We start from the raw sequence: 19,005 nt of genomic DNA on the forward strand, positions 1-19,005 counted from the left end.
AGCTCAACTTATTTTTACTTATTACTACTGTTTCTATAAAATAGATATAGCTTACTGTGACTTACAAAACATTTGCATCTTGTTGAGAGGCATTCATTAATCACTCCCTCTGTTCACACTGAAACTGCTATGATAATCAATTCCTATTTGCACAGCTGCGATATGAATAATTTTAAATTTTGAGTCTAATTGTTTTTCTGTTCTGCTGAAAAATGGTTTCAGAGAACTAAGGGGTTTTTTCACACACACACACACACACACACACACACACACACATATATATATTTGGAATGTATGTACATACAAGTGTTATTTGAAATAATTAAATAAAATTCTGCTGTAGAAATGAAGATTAACTCTGCTCTCTGCTCTCCAACTTCTAGGTTTGCATTTTGCTTAACAGATTAAAATCTGCCTTTCTCAAATATACAGAAACAGATTTTTTTTAAAGTTATGTACTGGCTCTTCATGGCTAGAATGCAGTTAAGGTACCAAAGCAAAAGAAAAACTGATAAATATGCAAAAGCTTTTATAAGGAATGCAATGTTCTCTTACAACATGGTGTTTCTTTCCAAGGAGCAATCCAAACTGCATCTTAAGCAATGGATTAGGTTACCCAGAAAGGTTGTGCAGGTGTCTGCCTTGGATTTTTTTTTCAACACTTGACTGGACCTCAGACCTAACCTTGTTCTGAGCTGGAGGCTGGACTAGAGAGCTCCTGAGGTCTCTTCCAATTTCATTTTGCCTAAATATGGTCATAAATTCAAGGCCCCTAATAAAACAATAACCCTAAATGTGAGATAGAGATATTTCAGCAGAGAGACTCTTTCTGTCTAACAGAGGTTTCTGTATTTAAGCAGAAAGGATCTTTTCTCAAGAAAACTAGTGGACTAATTGTTTTTTGTAGCTCACCGCAGACTAATGATCAGACCTTTGATTCAGAGCTACCATTTTATCTTGCCACTGAATTTAAAGCTAGTTATATTTCCATTGCCAGTGCCAACAGATTTTATTTACCTTCTTGTATGGCAAATCATAAATGGTTACAGCTCAAGATGAAAAAAGTACAAGCTTAGGAGTTCACATTTAAGGTACAATACCAGACTCTTCAATATCAAAATAAAACAAAATATAACAGATCAACTATATATAGAAAAGCAATTGATAGATTAGGGTAAGGTGGGTGCATCCAACATCACATTGAATCACATGGAGATATGAAAAATTCATGATAAATGTATATACATGGGGAAAGTGCTATGTACATCTCAGTATTGCTTGAAGAGACAGCAAAAAAGCAACTTATAACTCCTTGAACCATAGGAGTACTTGGGCTGTCATGTTTTTTGGTAGATGGTCAATATAAACCAGCTATGGCAAAAGAAGTCTAGCATGAGCTCTTCTACGTTCATCAAAAGCATTTTGAACTTTGTAAATTCACACTTGCAGTGTGAATTTAGGGAGTGGTGGAAGTGTATTTTATCACTTCATCCCATGTGCACTTACTTTCTATGAGTGGAAGAGTTTGGCCCCATACCTGGGTTATCAGCATAGAAAGACAAGGGAACCAAAGTTACTCATCCATACAGTACTCTGGTCATGCCATCCCTGCTAGCAGCAGCATCTCCTGAACTGTCAGTATGAAAGAATCAAGTTGCTTAGTGTATCACAGTCCTTCTCCATAGAAAAGATGCTAAATTTTGTTATCTCTATTGGCCTTACACATAAACCACATAAAGAGAAATATTCTTGTGGTTTTCATTATTTCTGCAGAGGTGTATTAAGGCTGCACTATGAGTTTTAGGTAAGGTTTACTTCACCTATTAAGAATAAAGTTGGTATCACTGATGTGACACAGTGGTAGCTAGAAATTATCTGAGGTCTTAGAACAGCACAAATTTGTGTGAATAAGTCCAAAGAAGATCAACCACAAAGGCCCTAGCCTGAATTTATATATGAATGATCCTCAGGAGGTATTTTTCATACTTTGACATTATAAAGACCCAGAAGCATGTTAAGTACTGGCAAGTTTCTGTACCATAGTTTGAGATGAGCACTAACCACACAAAGTATACATATGTATGTATGTGTGTATATATATCTATAGGTGTGTGTGTGTATACATACAAAGTGTATATATATATATATATATATATTCACACACACACACAAAGCTATATATATAGTATATATATAGCCTTCTCCCTGGAGTTATGCCCTCACTGGCTCCCACCACCCACAAAGCAACTTTGAGCAGTTAGGAGATAACTGTGTGCAAAAGAAATTAAAGTGTATGCAGCAGTGACACATTCCAGGTTTCAGTTTTGAGTTTCATGAGTCATTCCAGGTTTCAGCTTCGAGTTCCATGAGTCACATTTTGGAAAAGGCAATACCCCCTATTTTTAACACAGCTGGGAGGTTCCTCCTCCAATGAACTGTGCAGAGCTGTTCTGTATTAGCATCCCACAACACAGCTCCAGCAGCACCACGCTCTCTTAGGTCTGAAAACCTGAGAGAATGTAGCAGCTTTGTTGAGGAAATGGAATTACGGAGATTTTGAACACAGAAAAAAAAATGGAAAGTAGAGAACACGAGTCTGGAAATTCCAAGGTAAGCTAGGCAGAAGGTAGAGGCAGAGTTCCTGTGAAACTCATGCTTCTTGAGGAAAAAAAAAAAATGCAGCTAGTAAACAAAACGCATCTCGAAATTGAAGTGGGTTTGGAAAACTTGGAGGAAAGGGAAATTAAATGCCTTCCTCTCAGAGGAACAACTGTATGTGTATATTAGGTCTGAAACTGTTCACCCAGAGTAAAAATTTACTACTGTTTGTAGTAAAGGCCGAGGAAGAGCAGCCCGCCAGGACACGGTCAGCGGGAGGTTGGGGGAGCGCCAGCGCAGGCGGCTGCTGTCCTTGGACACAGCCATGTCCTTCCTGCAGCCAGCGCCACCCAAGCCTAGGTAAATCACCCTACGTAAATCACACGCTTGCACTAAACAACCCGAAACCTAAGAAAAAGAAAAAAATTTAAAAAAAACGGGATTGCCCGATGTCGGCAGATGGGCGGGGCCAGACGCGCCTCAGGGCAGAGAGGGGCGGTAGCGCCGCTCCTCCGCTTGCGCACTCCTGGCGCCGCGTGTCACGGCGCCGGCCGCCCCCCTGCTTTTGTCCGTCTGCCGCTGATTGGCCTCCGCGCTGACCAATAGCGCAACGCCGAGGGGGCGGCGCAGCCAGTAGGAGAGCGGCGTGGCTGTGCGGGCGGGGCGCGCGCCGGGCCCGTGCGGGGCTGGGCGTCCCCGAGCGCCGCTGTTCCTCATGGCGGGCTGGGCGCCGCTGCTGCCGCCCGCGCTGCTGCTCGCCCTGCTGGGCGCCCGGCCGTGCCCCTGCGGCACCGCCCCGGCCTCCTCCTCACAGCCCGTCACCGCTCGCCTGGCGGCGAAGTGGCCGGCGACCCCGCTGCTGCTGGAGGCGAGGTGCGTGCAGCCTCCTCCTCCTCTTCTTTCTCCTTCTGCTCCTCCTGCCAGCACCGCTCTGTCCCGCTGTCTGTCCCGGCTGTCTCCTGGGGAGCAGGAGGGCGGAGGGACCCCCTTTTCCCTCCGCTGAGCGGGAAGGAGGGCTGGCGGCGTTTCTCTGTCGGAGGGTGTGTTAAAGTAGTTTTTGGCTGTGAGGCTGAACTGCTTTCTCCCCTCGGAAAGTGCTGTGGACCGTGCTGGCAAGGCTGTCCCACGCTGTGAGGGAGTTGCACGAGCGTAAATTCGCCTTTACCCTGCTCAGGCGCTTTGCAGGTCGCTGGGTCGCGGATATGTAATGGGCCGATTACACCATCCCTGCCTTCCGCTGGGTGACATCTTCGTCTGCTCCCAAGTAGTTCGCACGTTAGTTAAGTGATTATAAAGGTACTAGTGTAGATGTGAACATGTGAGTGAAACACGGTGAAATACTTTTAAAAGGTATTGTTAACTTGTAATTATAACTTCAGCCTGGAGAAGGCTTTGGGGTGACCTAATTTCAGTCTCCTGAGGGGAGCCTACGAGAAAGATGGGGAGGGAGCCTTTCTTACAAGGGCATGCAGTGACAGGATGAGGAGGAACGGCTTCAAACTGAGAGCAGGTTTAGACTATATGTACAGAAGAAATTCTTTATTGTGAGGGTGGTGAAACAGCTGCCCAGAGAAGCTGTGGGTGCTCCATCCCTGGCAGTGTTCAAGGCCAGGCTGGATGGGGCTCAGAGCAAACTGCTCAAGTGGGAGATGTCCCTGCCCATAGAAGGGGATTGGAACCAGATGATCTTTAAGGTCTTTTCCAAACCAAACCACTCTGTGATTCACAATAGAAAGGGAAAACGTTTTCCAGTTTTAGATGCTTGTGGCTCCCCTGCCCATTTGGCTTAAATTTGTTTTGTTTTTGAACTTACTTGCTGCCGTTTGGAGAACACCCATGAAGGGTAGAACACCAAGCTTCTGTAATCAAAGGAGAGGCAAACTTCCAAAGTAAAGATTAGAAAACAATACAGTCATGCTAGCAAATGGAACTTTTTGGTAGACATAAGCAGGATGTTCCTGTAAGGAAAACTACAAACCTTAAAAATGTTACCTGTAAATCATAGAATGACAGAATGGTTTGGGTTGGAAGGGACCTTAAATACTGTCTAGTTCCAACCCCCCTGCCATGGACAGGGACATTTTCCACTAGACCAGGTTGCTCAGAGCCCCATTCAACCTGGCCTTGAACACTGTCAGGGATGTGTCATCCTCAGCTTCTCTGGGAAACCTGATCCAGTGCCTCACCACCCTTAGAGTAAAGAATTTCTTTTGTATATCTAACCAAAATTTTGCCTCTTCCAGTTTGAAAACAAAAATGGAAGGGTGGTATTTAGTATAAAGTAAACCTTATTTAGAATAAAGTAAACCTTACCTTTTATGGTTTGTAAGGATTAACCCATGTTTGAAAGTGTTTCAAGGATTGACAATCTCCCTCCATGCAAAGGAGATGTCATTGATGAGAACCTGTATTTTATTGAAAAACTATAACCTGACAGAGAGTGTGTTCTTATTTGTATAGTTAGCTACTATTTAATAAAATCAGTGTACTGAATTGATTTCATTTCTAAGTGTATATTGGAATATCTGTGGAAAAATAAAGTGAATATTTTGGAGATTTTCTGCAACAAGAGAATAGTCTGCATGCTTTACAGCTCTGATTGTTGAGTTTGGAAGATAGTACTTTGTTCAAAATATCTTTTGACCAAAATACAGCTCAGTTCAGTGTTTATGCTGTGGAGATGGTTGTTATTCATTGGATGTCTAATGTTCGGTTGCTGATGGGTATTTATTTTGAACAACTGAAGGTTTTTGCTGTGGTACATCTTTGGACAAAATCAACCTATGGACAATTAATTTTTATTTTTAAACAGTGAATTTATTGCAGAAGATGGTAATGAGAAGTTTTGGCAGTTCTTGGAAACGGTGCGGGAATTAACAGTTTATAAGCAAGGAGGTAAGTTAAACAGTATGCTGGTTTTTAATATGATGTCTTGTGCGCTATTTAACTTTGAGACACAACACATTAATTAATTCTAGGCAGATCAAACCTGACTCTTCCATTATTGCTTACTGGGTAGGTTTCTTTCAGAAAGTTGTAGCATGTTTTCCCCTAAGAGCAATACTTGCAGAGGAGTTTACAAAAAAAAGGAAGACAAGGTGGACCAAACTGCTCTTACAATATGGAGCAGAAGTGTAAAGATTTAAGATAGCTACCTGCTTACATGACTTGCCAAGAGCTTATAGGATATTGAGACTTCATGTTTTCTGTAAGATGGGTGCTTGCAGGGCAAAAAATCACAGCAATAACTAAAATGAAAATGCTAGGTAATGCTAAAGGAAAAATTAAACAATTACCAGAAAAGTTTAATACTTTTACTCATACATGGAGACTGTTTTCTAGCATCAATACTGATGTTTTAGAATAAAGCTTTATCACTGACCAAATAGGACTAAAAAAGCCTTGCATGATTGGACAGAAGAATATTAAGTTTTTAGAAATTTGGGGAGAAGACCAAAGCATAAAATCCAGCAGAAGAAATGTAAAAAGCCACCCCAGAAGAAACGTTGGAGAGAAGTTTATTAGAAATGTGCATGGTAATGAAAAATTGGGAGACTGATGAGGCTTTACACCAGGTTGGGCAGTATCAGACCTGCTTGGTAGGTCAAGAGATGAACAAGGTGAAAAAGGCTTCAAAACAAGGTAAGGCTGCTTCATTCTGCTCTTTATTTACAGGGGAGTGCAACTCTTTAGGCATGAGTGTAAGCACCTAACACTGCCACCGGAAGAGACTTGAGGGGAATTGAATGTTAAATTATTAGTCATAAGCTAACAAATTGTATAAAGATCATGCAGAAAATGACAGTGAGAATTGCAGGTACATGAAAAATGCTGTATATGGGAGAGAGAACTTGAGAAACAGCATGTTTCAGCAATTGTGACTGACTGAATACAACTTAAAAATGTGCATCTGATAACATTATTGGAATGCTCAGCCGTGCCCCAAGCAGCCAGGAGACTTAAAAGATTACTAGGAAGGGAACAGGGACATGCATGGTAAACAAAATTTTGCTGCTCTTGATTCCATGATGTGCTTTTATATTGAGTAAAATGTGATGCTTGACTTTAGTGTCTACCTCTGTTTTCCTCATTGTTTCTTTGGAATAGAAAAAGTACAAAGCAGAAAATGTACGAAGAGCTGTGATTTTAATTATAGAGTATCAACTGGGAAAATGAAAAAAACACCCCAAACTTACTGTGAGATGAATATCCCACAGTCAGAAGTATATGCAAAACCAGAGTCACTGAGAACAAAATGCCCAGGTGGTGAATGCTGCTAAAAGCCATCCTGTACAAGGCATGGGGACATGGAAAATGGAAGTAGGTGCAGGATTTGACCTGTGATCAGCTGCTAGTAGCATTTGTTGAGGCAAGTGCTGTTGACTAATGCTGTTTAAGGTCTTTTTCAGCCCAAAGGACAGTGGCACATGTTACACTCTCCACAAGGTTGGGAATGACTCAAAACTGGGAGGAGAATGTGGAAGGTAGGACTGTAATTAGAGGGACCTTGGCAGACTGGAGAGACAGGCCAACAAAAACGCTGGGAAATTCAGCAAGGGCACTTTACAGACTCCCTGCACATGGGCTGGAATAATCTCATCAACAGCATAATCTTGGTGCTGATTGACTAGAATTGGTTTTTTGAGAGACAGATTGGGGATCCTTGCAAGCAGTGAGAAGGCCAACTACGTGCCAGGTTTCAGCAGCAAGAGGGTAGCCTACAGGTCAAAGAAAGTGTTTGTTCCCCTGTATGAGGCATTTGTAAGACTGAATCTGGAGTACTGGGGCCATGCTGGGGCTCGCTGTGAAAAGAAAGACAAGAGTCTATCATTGGAGCAAATCTAGGAGAGGATCTCTGCAGTGTTTAGGGAGGTGGAGCAGCCTTCTGAGGAAAGGCTGAGAGAGCTGTGAATGAAGCTGAGAAAAGAAGGAGTAAGGAGAGACCTCATATCTGCAGTTTCTGAATAGGAAATATGCAAAGGAAGTGGAACCAGGCCCTTCCTGAAGGTACCCAGCAGTATGAAAAAACGCAAAGGGCAGAAGTTGAATCATGGAAGTTATGCTTAGATATTAGAGAAAATGTTTCTGCCATGGGATTGGGTAAACACTGAAACACTGCTCCAGGAGCCTCTGGAACCTATTAATTCAGATAATTCAAAATTCTGCATGAGACCTTGAGCAGCCTAGTAAGGCCTTGAAATTATATATCTAAACAACAGTTTGGATAAGGTGACCTCCAGAAGTCACTTTTAACTTACTTTTTTTTTCTATGAGTGGTTTAGATGCAGGTGGTATTGCTTTGAGATGAGACTGCTGTATTAGATGATGTGTCAGGGGTTTTTTATTAGACATCTCTTTTTTCATTGTTTAGACACACTTCCCAAGAGGTTTGAAGCTTTAATGACATTTATTATTAGTGACACAAATGTCTGTTGAAATTAGCTGTTAGTTAAACACCTACTTCACCTGGATAAATTCTGTGATTGAGAATAAATAAATTGCAGTAGGATGATCTCCATGACCTATCATGCCAATGAACTGTTAGATGCTGGCAGTTGGGAACCTTGAAAAATACTACTTTAATTAGGTATATTGAATAGTTGATTTGCGTATTTATCTGTGTGGCCAACACACACCTGTGACAGGAGCACAGGAAATTTTGAAGTTCTGGCACTAAGGTGTTTTCCTAAAAGTTGAGTCGTAGTTGGGGTAGTCTTAATCCAAGGAAATGGATGCTCTTCATGAACAGGAAGTCTGCATTAGATGTTTACAAGGAACTGCTTGGCTTGAGTGAAGAATCTGGTACTGCAAGACTGCAGTGGCACAGTTTAGTGAGGTGTGTAATACATAACGTCTGAGGAGAAGTTGGTCTTCTGTTTAGTGTGGAATATGAGTTCTGTCCTAACTGCTGCATGTCAAGACAGACAGATTGATGCAGAGGGATGGTCATGATATGTTAAAACTGATGTAACAACAACTGCTTCAGTAAATTAAAGGATCTGGCTGCAAAAGGATTGGTTGAGGCAATTGGCTTTTCAGTTATTCTCCCAGTGATGCCAAGAGTAGACAGGATGAATAAACAGGAAATGAAAGCATTGTTTGTTTATTTTTCTAAATGGAAACATTTTCATAAAGGCTAAAGAATTCCTAGATTTGAAGCTGAAAATCTGGTATAAAGGAATTCAATGATAGACTTGTATCCCAACATAGAGTTTAATGTTTCAGAAGAGTTGTAAAGCGTTAAAGCTAGAAGGCAACTTAAAAAATCAAGTGCTTGCTGTTTTTTCTAGATCCTCCCTTGGATTATTTTCAATCTGTTTTTTTAAAAATAAATTCTTGTTACTTGTTGTTTTAAATTTAGAATAATCAACATCTCTTGTTAATTTGCTAATTTAAAATATTTAGCGTTACTGAATTAGGTTTATTAATGGTCTGTTTAGCTGTGATATTTGTAGCAGTTTAATGGATTTGGTAGGAATTATCTACACAGAATTTGGTGAAACATTTAGTCTGGTGATGTATTTGGTGGTTTTAACTTTTTTCCTTTTTAATATGAACTCAAATCAGCTTGGGCAGCATCTGATTATACCATATGGAAAATATGAAAAGGTTGGTGGTGGGATACACTGTATTGAATTAATGTCTTCAGGGAATCTGGACAACATTGTTTTTATCTACTTAATGTGCAACATATTTTCTGTCAGACTTGTGAAATACTAGGAAAGGCAGATGATCCTATTTTGGGCTGCAGGTATATTACAGAGAAATGAAAGCTGCAAAAATTTCATACTAATACCAGCACTTAAAAGGCACTGAAGATGGCATTTTTAACTTGCTGCTGCTTTTTTATCCCTAAAGGTTAATTTGTGATCACAGAGGGAAAGTAAGTAGCCAGTTCCCTGCTGCCTAATTATCACTTGAGTGTTTACTGTCTTCCCAAGTGCTTCAGTTTATATATTGAATTTTCAGCAGCCTCATAAATATATATTAAAAACCAAAACAAAACCAACATGCAAACATATTTTCTCTATGGAAGCAATTTTCTCTGAAAAAAATGTAACTGTATATTTCATGTAAACAACCGTCATGCAAATTATTTTTTGCAATTTAGAAGACTACACATTATTCACAACTAAATTAAAAATTATTTTTGTATGTATATAAACCTTAAAGATTCAAGAGGAATCAGTTTCACAAACTGATTTCTGTACTCATAATGCAATAAAATAAAGTATTCCCTCTTTACTGGCATCTTGCTTGGATGGCAGAGAGATTTGACTGGCCAGTGATTGCCTGAACTGCTGTTACCTGAGATCTCTAATTCCCTAGCTGATCTGTGGATCTAGATATTCATATCTATGCACTTGGAACAATCCTCATCCATCCATCCCACCAAGTAATTATTCCAGCACACTGTGTTCTTCTGTTTAATGATGTCCCTTACATTTACTCTCTGTGTCTCAGTACTTTGAATTCTCTTGTGGGTTACCTGCATATATTCAGGTTAACGTTGTGCTGTGTGTGCCTGAGGACCTGTGCTATAACACTGTCTTGTCTTGTGTGACTGCCCTGGTTGTCTCTTTTAATTATGTTTAACTTGCCTGTGATAAAAGACACTACTGTAAATTGTGGATAGGAAATGTCAGCATTTAAATGTGAGTTTGCTTCGCTGGCTGTTCAGTTCTTGCTGTAGTTAATCTAATCAATTTGGCTACAGGAGTAGTTAAGAGTTTTTCAGCAGACAAATTAAGGCATCTTCAGAATGAGCTTTTCAGGTCTTGTTGGCTGCTAGGCAATATTTCACATGGCTGGGATGAAAGTTTGCAGATGTGAAGTTCATACATGTGCCTTCAGATGTCTGCAGTCTGGAACTGTGAGATATTACTTCCAAATGTGGTCTCTTATTTACTTTTAAATTTACTTTGTTGATTATTTAGTAGTAATATGCTGTCATGCAGGATTTTATAACCAGAAGAATCTGGTTCTTTGTGATTCTCTGTAACAAAATAAGAACCTTACTATGAATTGTACTCTTTTGGCAATGTTAAAATGAGCTTGCAGGACAGGTGGTACCAAATTTAAAGGATTTGGTACTATGTGAAAATGATTTGCAATGCTCAAACCATAGATTAACTGAAATTAGCTCAGTTGGTTAGAGCATGGGGGTAATAACACCAAGGTCACAGATTCAATCCATGTACAGGCTTTAAGAGTCTACTTAAGTTCACTGTAGTGTTGAACTTGAGGATCCTTGTGGGTTCCTTCCATGTCAGAATATTCTGTGTGATTCTGTGTGTGTAATAAACTCTAAAAATTTGGTTTGCATTAGATAGCTCATAGCATTTGGCATGGATTCATGTGTCTTGGTGAAGTTCAAAGTACAGTTGTGTTTTAAGTGAAGCCAACAGTGTTAATAGAAGTTGAAGTAGTAAGAGTGGGTGATTTGATAGATCCTTGTCAATGTTGTACAGTCATTTTTGAAGGCAGATTAAAAAAATCCTTTTTTTTTACTTATTGAAATCATAGTAGTCATAATCGTCTTCCAGGAAAGAATGTCAGCTGTTTTAAATACACCAGTGAAAGCACAGATGAAATTTGTAAACAAAAAATTCAAAGACTTGGGGTAAAAATATTTTAAGGTAGTATCTTAAGAATTACATATTTAATGGCTCTTTATTGTCTTTAATAGGATTATTGTTTAGGCCAAGTTGAAAGGCAGGAATTTCAAATTTAATTTTACTTTGATGGAGATAATTTGAAGAAAACTTGAAAATACAGTTATTGAAAAAAAGTTTCAATCTGGAAGGATTTGTGGCTTCCAAATTTTTATATTCAATGTTTTGTATGTGTGAAGCCGATTTTATCTCATTTAGAATCATAGAATGATTAAGGTTGGAAAAGACCTCCAAGGCTGAGTCCAGCCTTTGACTGATTCCCACTCTCAGTTAAACCAAAGCACCAAGTGCCACATCCAGTCACCTCCAGGAATGGTGACTTCACCACCTCCCTGGGCAGCCCATTCTAATGCTCAGCCACCCTTTCAGTGAAAGAATTCTTCTTGATGTCCTACCTGAGCCTCCCGTGGCACAGCTTGAGGACATTTCCCCTTGTCCTGTCAGTACTTAGCAGGAAGAAGAGGCTGACCCCAACCTGGCTACAGCCTCCTTTCAGGTGGTTGCAGAGACTATTGAGCCTCCTCCTCTCCAGGCTAAACATCCCCAGGTCCCTCATCTGCTTCTCACAGGACTTGTTCTTGAGAGCCTTCACCAGCTTTGCTGCCATTTGGGTTCTGCTAGGGCTCTGTATAGGTGTAGAGAACATAGGTAGGTTTTTCATCCATTGAATTTCATGTAAGCATTGAATTTCAGTAGCACATGTCCACTGTCCTCACTAGTAGGATGAGGAAGAGCATTAGGAAAAGGTAAAACCTGTGGGTTGGGGTAAAAACCATTTAATCATTGAAATAAATTGAAATATAATAATAATAACAACAGGAAAAAAGAGAGGAATAAAACGTCTCTCAAGTGATGCACAATACAATTGCTCATCTCTCACTGACTGGTGGCCAGCCTGTCCCCAAGCAGAGATTGACAACTCCCAGCCAGCTCCCCAGTTTATGTACCAAGTGTGACATTCCATGGTATGGAGTGACCCCTTGGCCAGTTCAGGGCAGCTTCTCCTGGCCATGCTCCCTCCCAGCTTCTTGTGCACCTCTGTGCTGGGAGGGCATGGCAAACTGGGAAGGCCTTGACTCAGGGTAAGTGCTGCTTAGCCACAACTAAAACTTCAATGTGTCATCAAATTATTCTCATATTGAATCCAAAACACAGCATTGTACCAGCTACTAGGAAGAAAATTACCTCTACCCCTGCTGAAACCAGGACATCACGTAGAATTCATTGGAAGGAGCTTTCTTGAAATGCAGATTATGTACTTGTCTAATGCTAGAGGTTTTTTCTGGGGAATTACAGCAAACTCAGCATTTCTAAATAATGAGTGTTTTAAGGAGGAGAAGGCTGAAAGAAGGTACTAGAGGCTTTGAGAGCAAAAGAAGATATTTTTTGTTCAACCACGACAGGGTTGTAAAGAAGAAAATGAGAGGATAGAAGCTGCTTAGTTATGAAAATTGAGTATGCCTATGGAATGAGAATTGAAGGTTAATTATTTCCAACCAATGTTCTGTATTATCACTTTTGTCATTCCCAGACACCATCCACTTACCTTCTTACTCAGTCCTGATTTTGACTTTGAAAATACAAGATATGCAGGGAGCAAGGAAGCTACTTCACACGTTGTATCCATTCTCATACTCTGGTTTATAATATATTTTTAAGGAAGAAATAGAATATGTGAGAGTAGCTCAAACCTTTAGAAGATTTTTATTTATGTAACTTGCATGGTTGGAGTGTTTCAAAACTAAATGTTAGGAAATTATTTGTGAAATAATGCTCTATTCAGGCCTCTCCATATAGGTTTTTTGAGTGGGTTTTTATATTGCTGAAAGTAATTTCAATATTCACTAGTGCTATTGAGCTCTCTTTTGTTGTTTTTTTTTTGGTGTCATTAGGCCTCTGGATTCGTAGGAAAGGAAACAGTTATTAGTGAACAACACTGAAGACTTTTGAATGCCAAGCAGCACTGGCATTAATGCTTGCTTATTATGTAGTGTAGGTAGATATGCCACATCACTTAGTGCTAAATACTAAAAGTTTGTCTTGTCTTTTTTTTCTCTCTAACAGATTCAGAGTACTCCTATTACAATTTAATCTTGAAGAAAGCAGGACAATTTTTATCCAATTTGCAAATCAATCTGTTGAAGTTTGCACTTTCCATACGGGCTTACTCTCCAACTGTTCAGATGTTTCAGCAGGTGACAGTATTGCCTGATATATTTGGTACATGATTGAATGAGGTATTTTGGCTAAACAATGTTCATTGTTACAGTTCACTAAAATATATGCCGGTATTATTTGGAATCAAATGTGATAAAGGTGATGCTTTATAAGCTGGTTATATTGGCAGGATCAAATATTCATGTTCAATTGTATGGATACCATTCCCTTCAGGGTAGATTTTGTTTTGCAATTGTTCATTTTTTGAAAAATCAAGTAATGGGAATTTTTTGCATTGTTCCAAATAATGCTGTGGGAATTCAGACATTTCCAGAGTAGGACATTTCCGTAACTTCAAGTAATTTATATTTGCTATTTAGTGGATTTATCATCCTTCTCATTGTTTTAGTATGTAAAAAGTTGAAAAATTAGAAAAACTGCCTTTATTAATGAAAAAGTGAGAGGACAAATTCACTGTGCCTCTAAACCTAAAATTGCTACTCCTCCTTTTGGCAATGCCACCTTTAGGATAAAGTGAGAAGTCCACGTTTCTGAAAGGTAATAAGCTGTAATAAAGTTTGGGAGTTTTGCAGGTGTTCTCTGGAGGAATATCATAATCTCAGACTCATGTCTTTTACCTTTCAGCTGGTGAATCCAGACTCACTGACATGCAGTCACATGATTCCACTTCATATTGGAATAGCTGAGTAGATTTTTTTAAAAAAGGCTGGGGATGGGAAAAAGACAATATCAAAAATTGACATTATTTGTTTGGGATTTATTGGTTTAGAAGTCTGATCTTCGGATTTTAACATGATTGCTGATAGCAACCAAAGTTAAAAATATCTCAGTGAGAATCACAGGCTGTGATTTTAGCTTGTGGAGATGATTTCTTAGTCCTGGCTTTACAGAGCATAAATTTACTTTTCATTTTCTGGAGTATGACTGCATTTAATAGACTACACCTCACAAAGGTTTAAGGGTCTTAATCTTTTAATTTTTTTATTTTTCTTTCTTTTCCCCCCACATGTACCCACTTTTGAACGGGCTTAATTAGAAACACAGCTTAATGGCAGCTGTTGAGTTATTTTAATCAAAGGGATGTGAGTTTAAGTGCAATCAGAGCATTCTGGTTGAGTATAATTGTTGAAATATTAGATTGCAGCTGATGAACCTCCACCAGAAGGCTGCCGTGCATTTGTGGTTATCCATGAGAAGCACACCTGTAAGACTAATGAAATAAAAAAGCTGCTGAAGAAGGCTGCTAAGAGGTAAATATAATGATCTGGTTTAAGAGGAAAAGTAGATTACTAAGGAGCTTAATATTAGTAGAGTTCATCAGTTATGAATCAAAGTAGAGTAGGTCTGTGGTTTTAAAATAAAATCATAGACCTTTGATCCACTAATCGTATGGACAATTTTGTATTTTTTCCTTTTTTTTTTTTTAAACATGGGGTAGTCAGGTTTAAGTTACAGTGTGCTTTTCTATAGAAACTAAGAGTTTTACATGTCTGTCAGCTGGGTACTTCATAGTCAGTGTCACTGCAATTGATTTTGTCTGGGATGCAAGGGCTTGGCACAGGAGTAGAAGAGTAGTCTGTCTCATAGACAGGGCATAGAAAGGCATAACCTTTCCTCCCCTCTTGCTGGATTTTTACATATCAGCCCTTTATGCAGGTTTTGTCCTGTAGTAACTAACATCAGTCCAGAATTAATTTGAGCCCTGAAATAAAATGTGTAGAGCCTATCAAAACACCAGTAACAGAATAATGAAAGCATAACGTTTAATCTCAGTTTTTAAAAAGATATTATTTTGTGGTTTTTAAGACCCCTGTGTAATTTTTTTTCTTTTTTCTCTCCCTGCAATGGTCACCATGATATACATTAGTGTTCATACCCTCAGCTACTTCATGGTGATATTCAGGGCTGAAAGATTATTTAGTAGGGTATATTTCTTGGATTTTGCTTTCTGTCAAATATAAATTGGGGAGGGAACCCTGAAAACCTATAAATTTGTCTCTTTGGGGCTTGGTTGCTTCTGAAAATAATTTTGTATTCTACAGGTGTGATTTGTGGTGTATTCTAAGTCCATTGATACAATGACAACCTACTAAATTATTGTCTTTTGTTTATTCAATAGCCAAGGTTTCTGTAAAAACAACTCTGTCTAGTTTACAGTGTCCCATTTTCACCAGTTATATTCTTCTAAAAAATAATAATGTCTAAAAAATGTCTATTTTTCCTAGATAAAAGCCAGAATATACTACAGATATTTTTATATGTTGTTGAATTCTTGTGGCCATATATTAAGGCATCATGAGACCATAACATTTTATTGCAATGTCTGAATATAGTAAACTTTTAAAGCAATTAACTGGATTCAGCACATTCTCCACTCTGGAGATATTACTTCCAAATTTACAAAGTTCTGGAAAATCACAATAATAAACAGTAGTATCCTGAATTATTTAGAATTGAGAAAGATAGACTTGTAGAAATCTTAAGAACTTGCAACAAAAGTGAAGTTTCTTTATTTGATTACTCTTCAATTTTCAATAACTTTGCAGTCAGTCACATCACACCATTCAGAGTTGGAGGGACAAAATCTTGATAAATTTTCCCTCCTTCTCACCATTCCAAAAGTAGTTGTGTCACTCAAATATTTAGAGTACCTGGAGCTAGACTCTGAGAAAAACATGTTCACATTGACATGTTCAGGTAATTGTTGCCACTGTTAGTTCCCTTTGTACTCTGGGTAGCAGATGCTTCACCTGTGCTGATGATATTTAGGCTAGGTGATAATGGTAGGGCTGTGCTCCTCCTCTTTGCTTTCTGCCAGGTGAACAAATGATATAAGGGACAGTGTGCTGGTTGCTCTAAACCAGTCATTCTTTTTCTGTCTCTTCTTAGAAGAGGTCTTTTTGATTTATTATTTTTTTTATTTCCAAGTATTTTCCTTTGTGTTCCTTTCTATGTCTTCTGTCATGACTCTTCCAGCCTATTTAAGCTATGCTTTTAGTTGTTCACCATATTTAGATGAGGGTGCTATAAAGTGTCCTGACTTTAGGGACTGATAATTTCAAATCTCACTGGAAGAGAAAGAAGAGGCTGCAGCATTCTTCTTGTGTGGATTCATCATCTCAAACCAACATTCAGGAAGTCTCAGGCTCTTTGGACCAAGACCCCAAATATTCTGCATGTCAGGGTTGAGGTTTTGCTTCATTCAGTCCTTTATGCAACAGCAGCTGTGATTATGTCTTTTGCATTTTCAGCCATGTTGCAATGGACTGTGTGGGTCTAATTGGAAATACTTTGTGTGGAGGTGCAGTGGCTCTAGAGTTCAAGGGCTCTGGGCATGTCAAAGAACACATGGTTAAATGCTTGGGATTGCTTATCTTGCTGGCTGTCCAAAACACAACACTAAGGTTTCTGGGGCTGTTGCTGTGAGGAGCAGAACCATTAATAGAAGTCACATTTTGCTCAAAACAATCAATGCCTTACTTTTGTCAGTACATGTTTGCTGTCTTCTCTCCCATTGCTTCTGCATCCTATCCTGGGTACTATCTAGACAAGCATATAGTTGCCTGTACTTCCCTAGTAACTGATTAGCAAGTGCTGAGCTCCACATCTGTTTAATTTTTTTATCATTTTCTTTTCGTCTGCCCAGCTGTTCTTCCTTGTCTTTCAGTCAGTCTTCTTATGAGCATCTCTTATGGCAGGAAATTAATTACCTTACAGTTCTAAGAGCAGGAGAATCAATTACTTGTCACTACTATTCAGTGTTGAAGAGAAACAAAGAACAGAGGCTTATCTTGGGTTTACAAGGGCTGAACACTTTACTTCTCAACCCGAGGTCATTAGAGGAGCTCTGTGCAGTGTTATTTCATTACAGCACTTAATGAACATGGAGCATGTTCATTGTGATATGAGACTGTCACTATTCAAGTCATGGCAGCATTCAGTAACCACCTTAGCTGGTTGGTTGAAGTAGAGTGGATAAAGTTAATTACAAAAAGAGAAGCTCACTTGGTTGAGGTTTTCCACTCTCTCCATGAAAGTGGCAGCTCTTGTCTCTGGTTATGAGAAGGAAGTTGCACAAGTCACATCCCACACATGTGCTTTTATTGGGGCAAATCTGGATTGGTTCTTCCACAGAGATTACTCATTCAAGAGCCATTTCAGACTCCTGGATCTCACCTATTTGCTCTGCCTTGTCCTGTGATATCAGTGGGACAGCTTGCCTGATATTTCTGTGACACCTGACTGCCTGCACTCAAGTTAATTCTTAAACTGGGCCCCTCCTTTTGTTTCTGTCTTACAAATGAGTCCATGATTGCATACCTACCAAACTTATATAGGACATTGATGTTAAAACTCTGAGTAACCTCATACAGATTACTCCTGCTTGAAGTGAGGGTTTGCAGCACATTGCCTCCAAAGGTTACCTTTGCAGTGTAAATGATTCCATGGTTTTTTTATTGAATATGTTCCAAAGACTTACATCAAGGAAACTGTGGTGTTCTGCTCACACCTTTTGAGCATGGCTCTTTGGTGAGTGTCTCCCACACACAGTTCTGTATTGTGTGTTGAATTAGAGTTTCCTAGCTTGTCTTGGGCATGCTTAGAGACAGCTCACTGGTCTTTTGATTGTCAGTGCAAAGGCAGCTTTGAAAAAGTGTGCTCATGAATAATTAGTACCTTGAGTGTATTACTCAATCATATCCTCTGTTACTTCTCCATCTTTCCCAGGTTTTATTCAAAAGATGTCTTTATTCATCTAAGAAATCATTGCAGCATAACTTTTCTAGTCCTGGTTTTCAATAAGGAGTGTAGGTAGGCAGCCAAAATTTGCAAAATTAGCTAAATTAACAGAGCCTGATGGTTTCAAAGTAGTATAACCCCAGTTAGTTTCCAGGTGTGTTGACAGCTTTCTCAAACTTCACAGAATCTCCCTCTGCTACTCTGTTACTCACTGATTGCATCTATCTCTGATAGATGTAATGTATCATTCAAATTAAAAGTTTCAAGCTGTTACTGATGCACAAAATCTCCAAGTGCTATGTTTTTCATATGCTTTGTGTTGTGATTTGATAAAATATATTTCAGTTATTTATAGCTGGTGGTAATTTTTCACTTTCTTATACTTAAATTTATGAATTTGTTGTTCTGGGTTTGTTTGTGAGCAATCATTATTTTGTGATGATTTTAAGACGAGTTGTATAATTTTAGCATATAAACACTTACTAGTTTTATTAATTATGAAGTAGAAAAACTGCCACTGTTTTAATAATTTTCTGACTTCATAATATCACCATTATTTGTTTTAAAACCAGACCCAGGCCATATCTTTTTAAGGTAGACCATAAATTCCCAACTCTCAAAGAGGATGGCCCAGTGGTTATTCTGTATGCAGAAATGGGCACAAGAGACTTTGTCAAATTCCACAAGATTTTATCTGAGAAGGCACAAAAGGAGGAAATTGTTTATGTGCTCCGACATTATGTTCAGGTATGCAGTTCAAATCAACGTTATTTCAGTAAACTGTTAGCATTCTGTCTTTGCTTTGCTTGCTTTT

At 39.0% G+C, this 19,005-nt stretch overlaps 1 protein-coding gene across 1 annotated transcript in view; it reads left to right on the forward strand.

Annotated features, from left to right (window-relative positions):
• Positions 1-3,313: 3,313 nt before the first annotated feature.
• Positions 3,314-19,005, forward strand: part of UGGT2 (UDP-glucose glycoprotein glucosyltransferase 2) — a 76,380-nt gene continuing 60,688 nt past the window's right edge. The window contains exons 1-5 of the mRNA XM_058018668.1: positions 3,314-3,471; positions 5,411-5,493; positions 13,338-13,468; positions 14,589-14,701; positions 18,764-18,938. Coding sequence (XP_057874651.1) covers positions 3,314-3,471; positions 5,411-5,493; positions 13,338-13,468; positions 14,589-14,701; positions 18,764-18,938 — 660 coding nt within the window. The remainder of the gene's footprint in view (positions 3,472-5,410; positions 5,494-13,337; positions 13,469-14,588; positions 14,702-18,763; positions 18,939-19,005) is intronic.

This window comes from Melospiza georgiana, chromosome 2 (assembly GCF_028018845.1).
Source record: "Melospiza georgiana isolate bMelGeo1 chromosome 2, bMelGeo1.pri, whole genome shotgun sequence".
Classification (NCBI taxonomy): domain Eukaryota; kingdom Metazoa; phylum Chordata; class Aves; order Passeriformes; family Passerellidae; genus Melospiza; species Melospiza georgiana.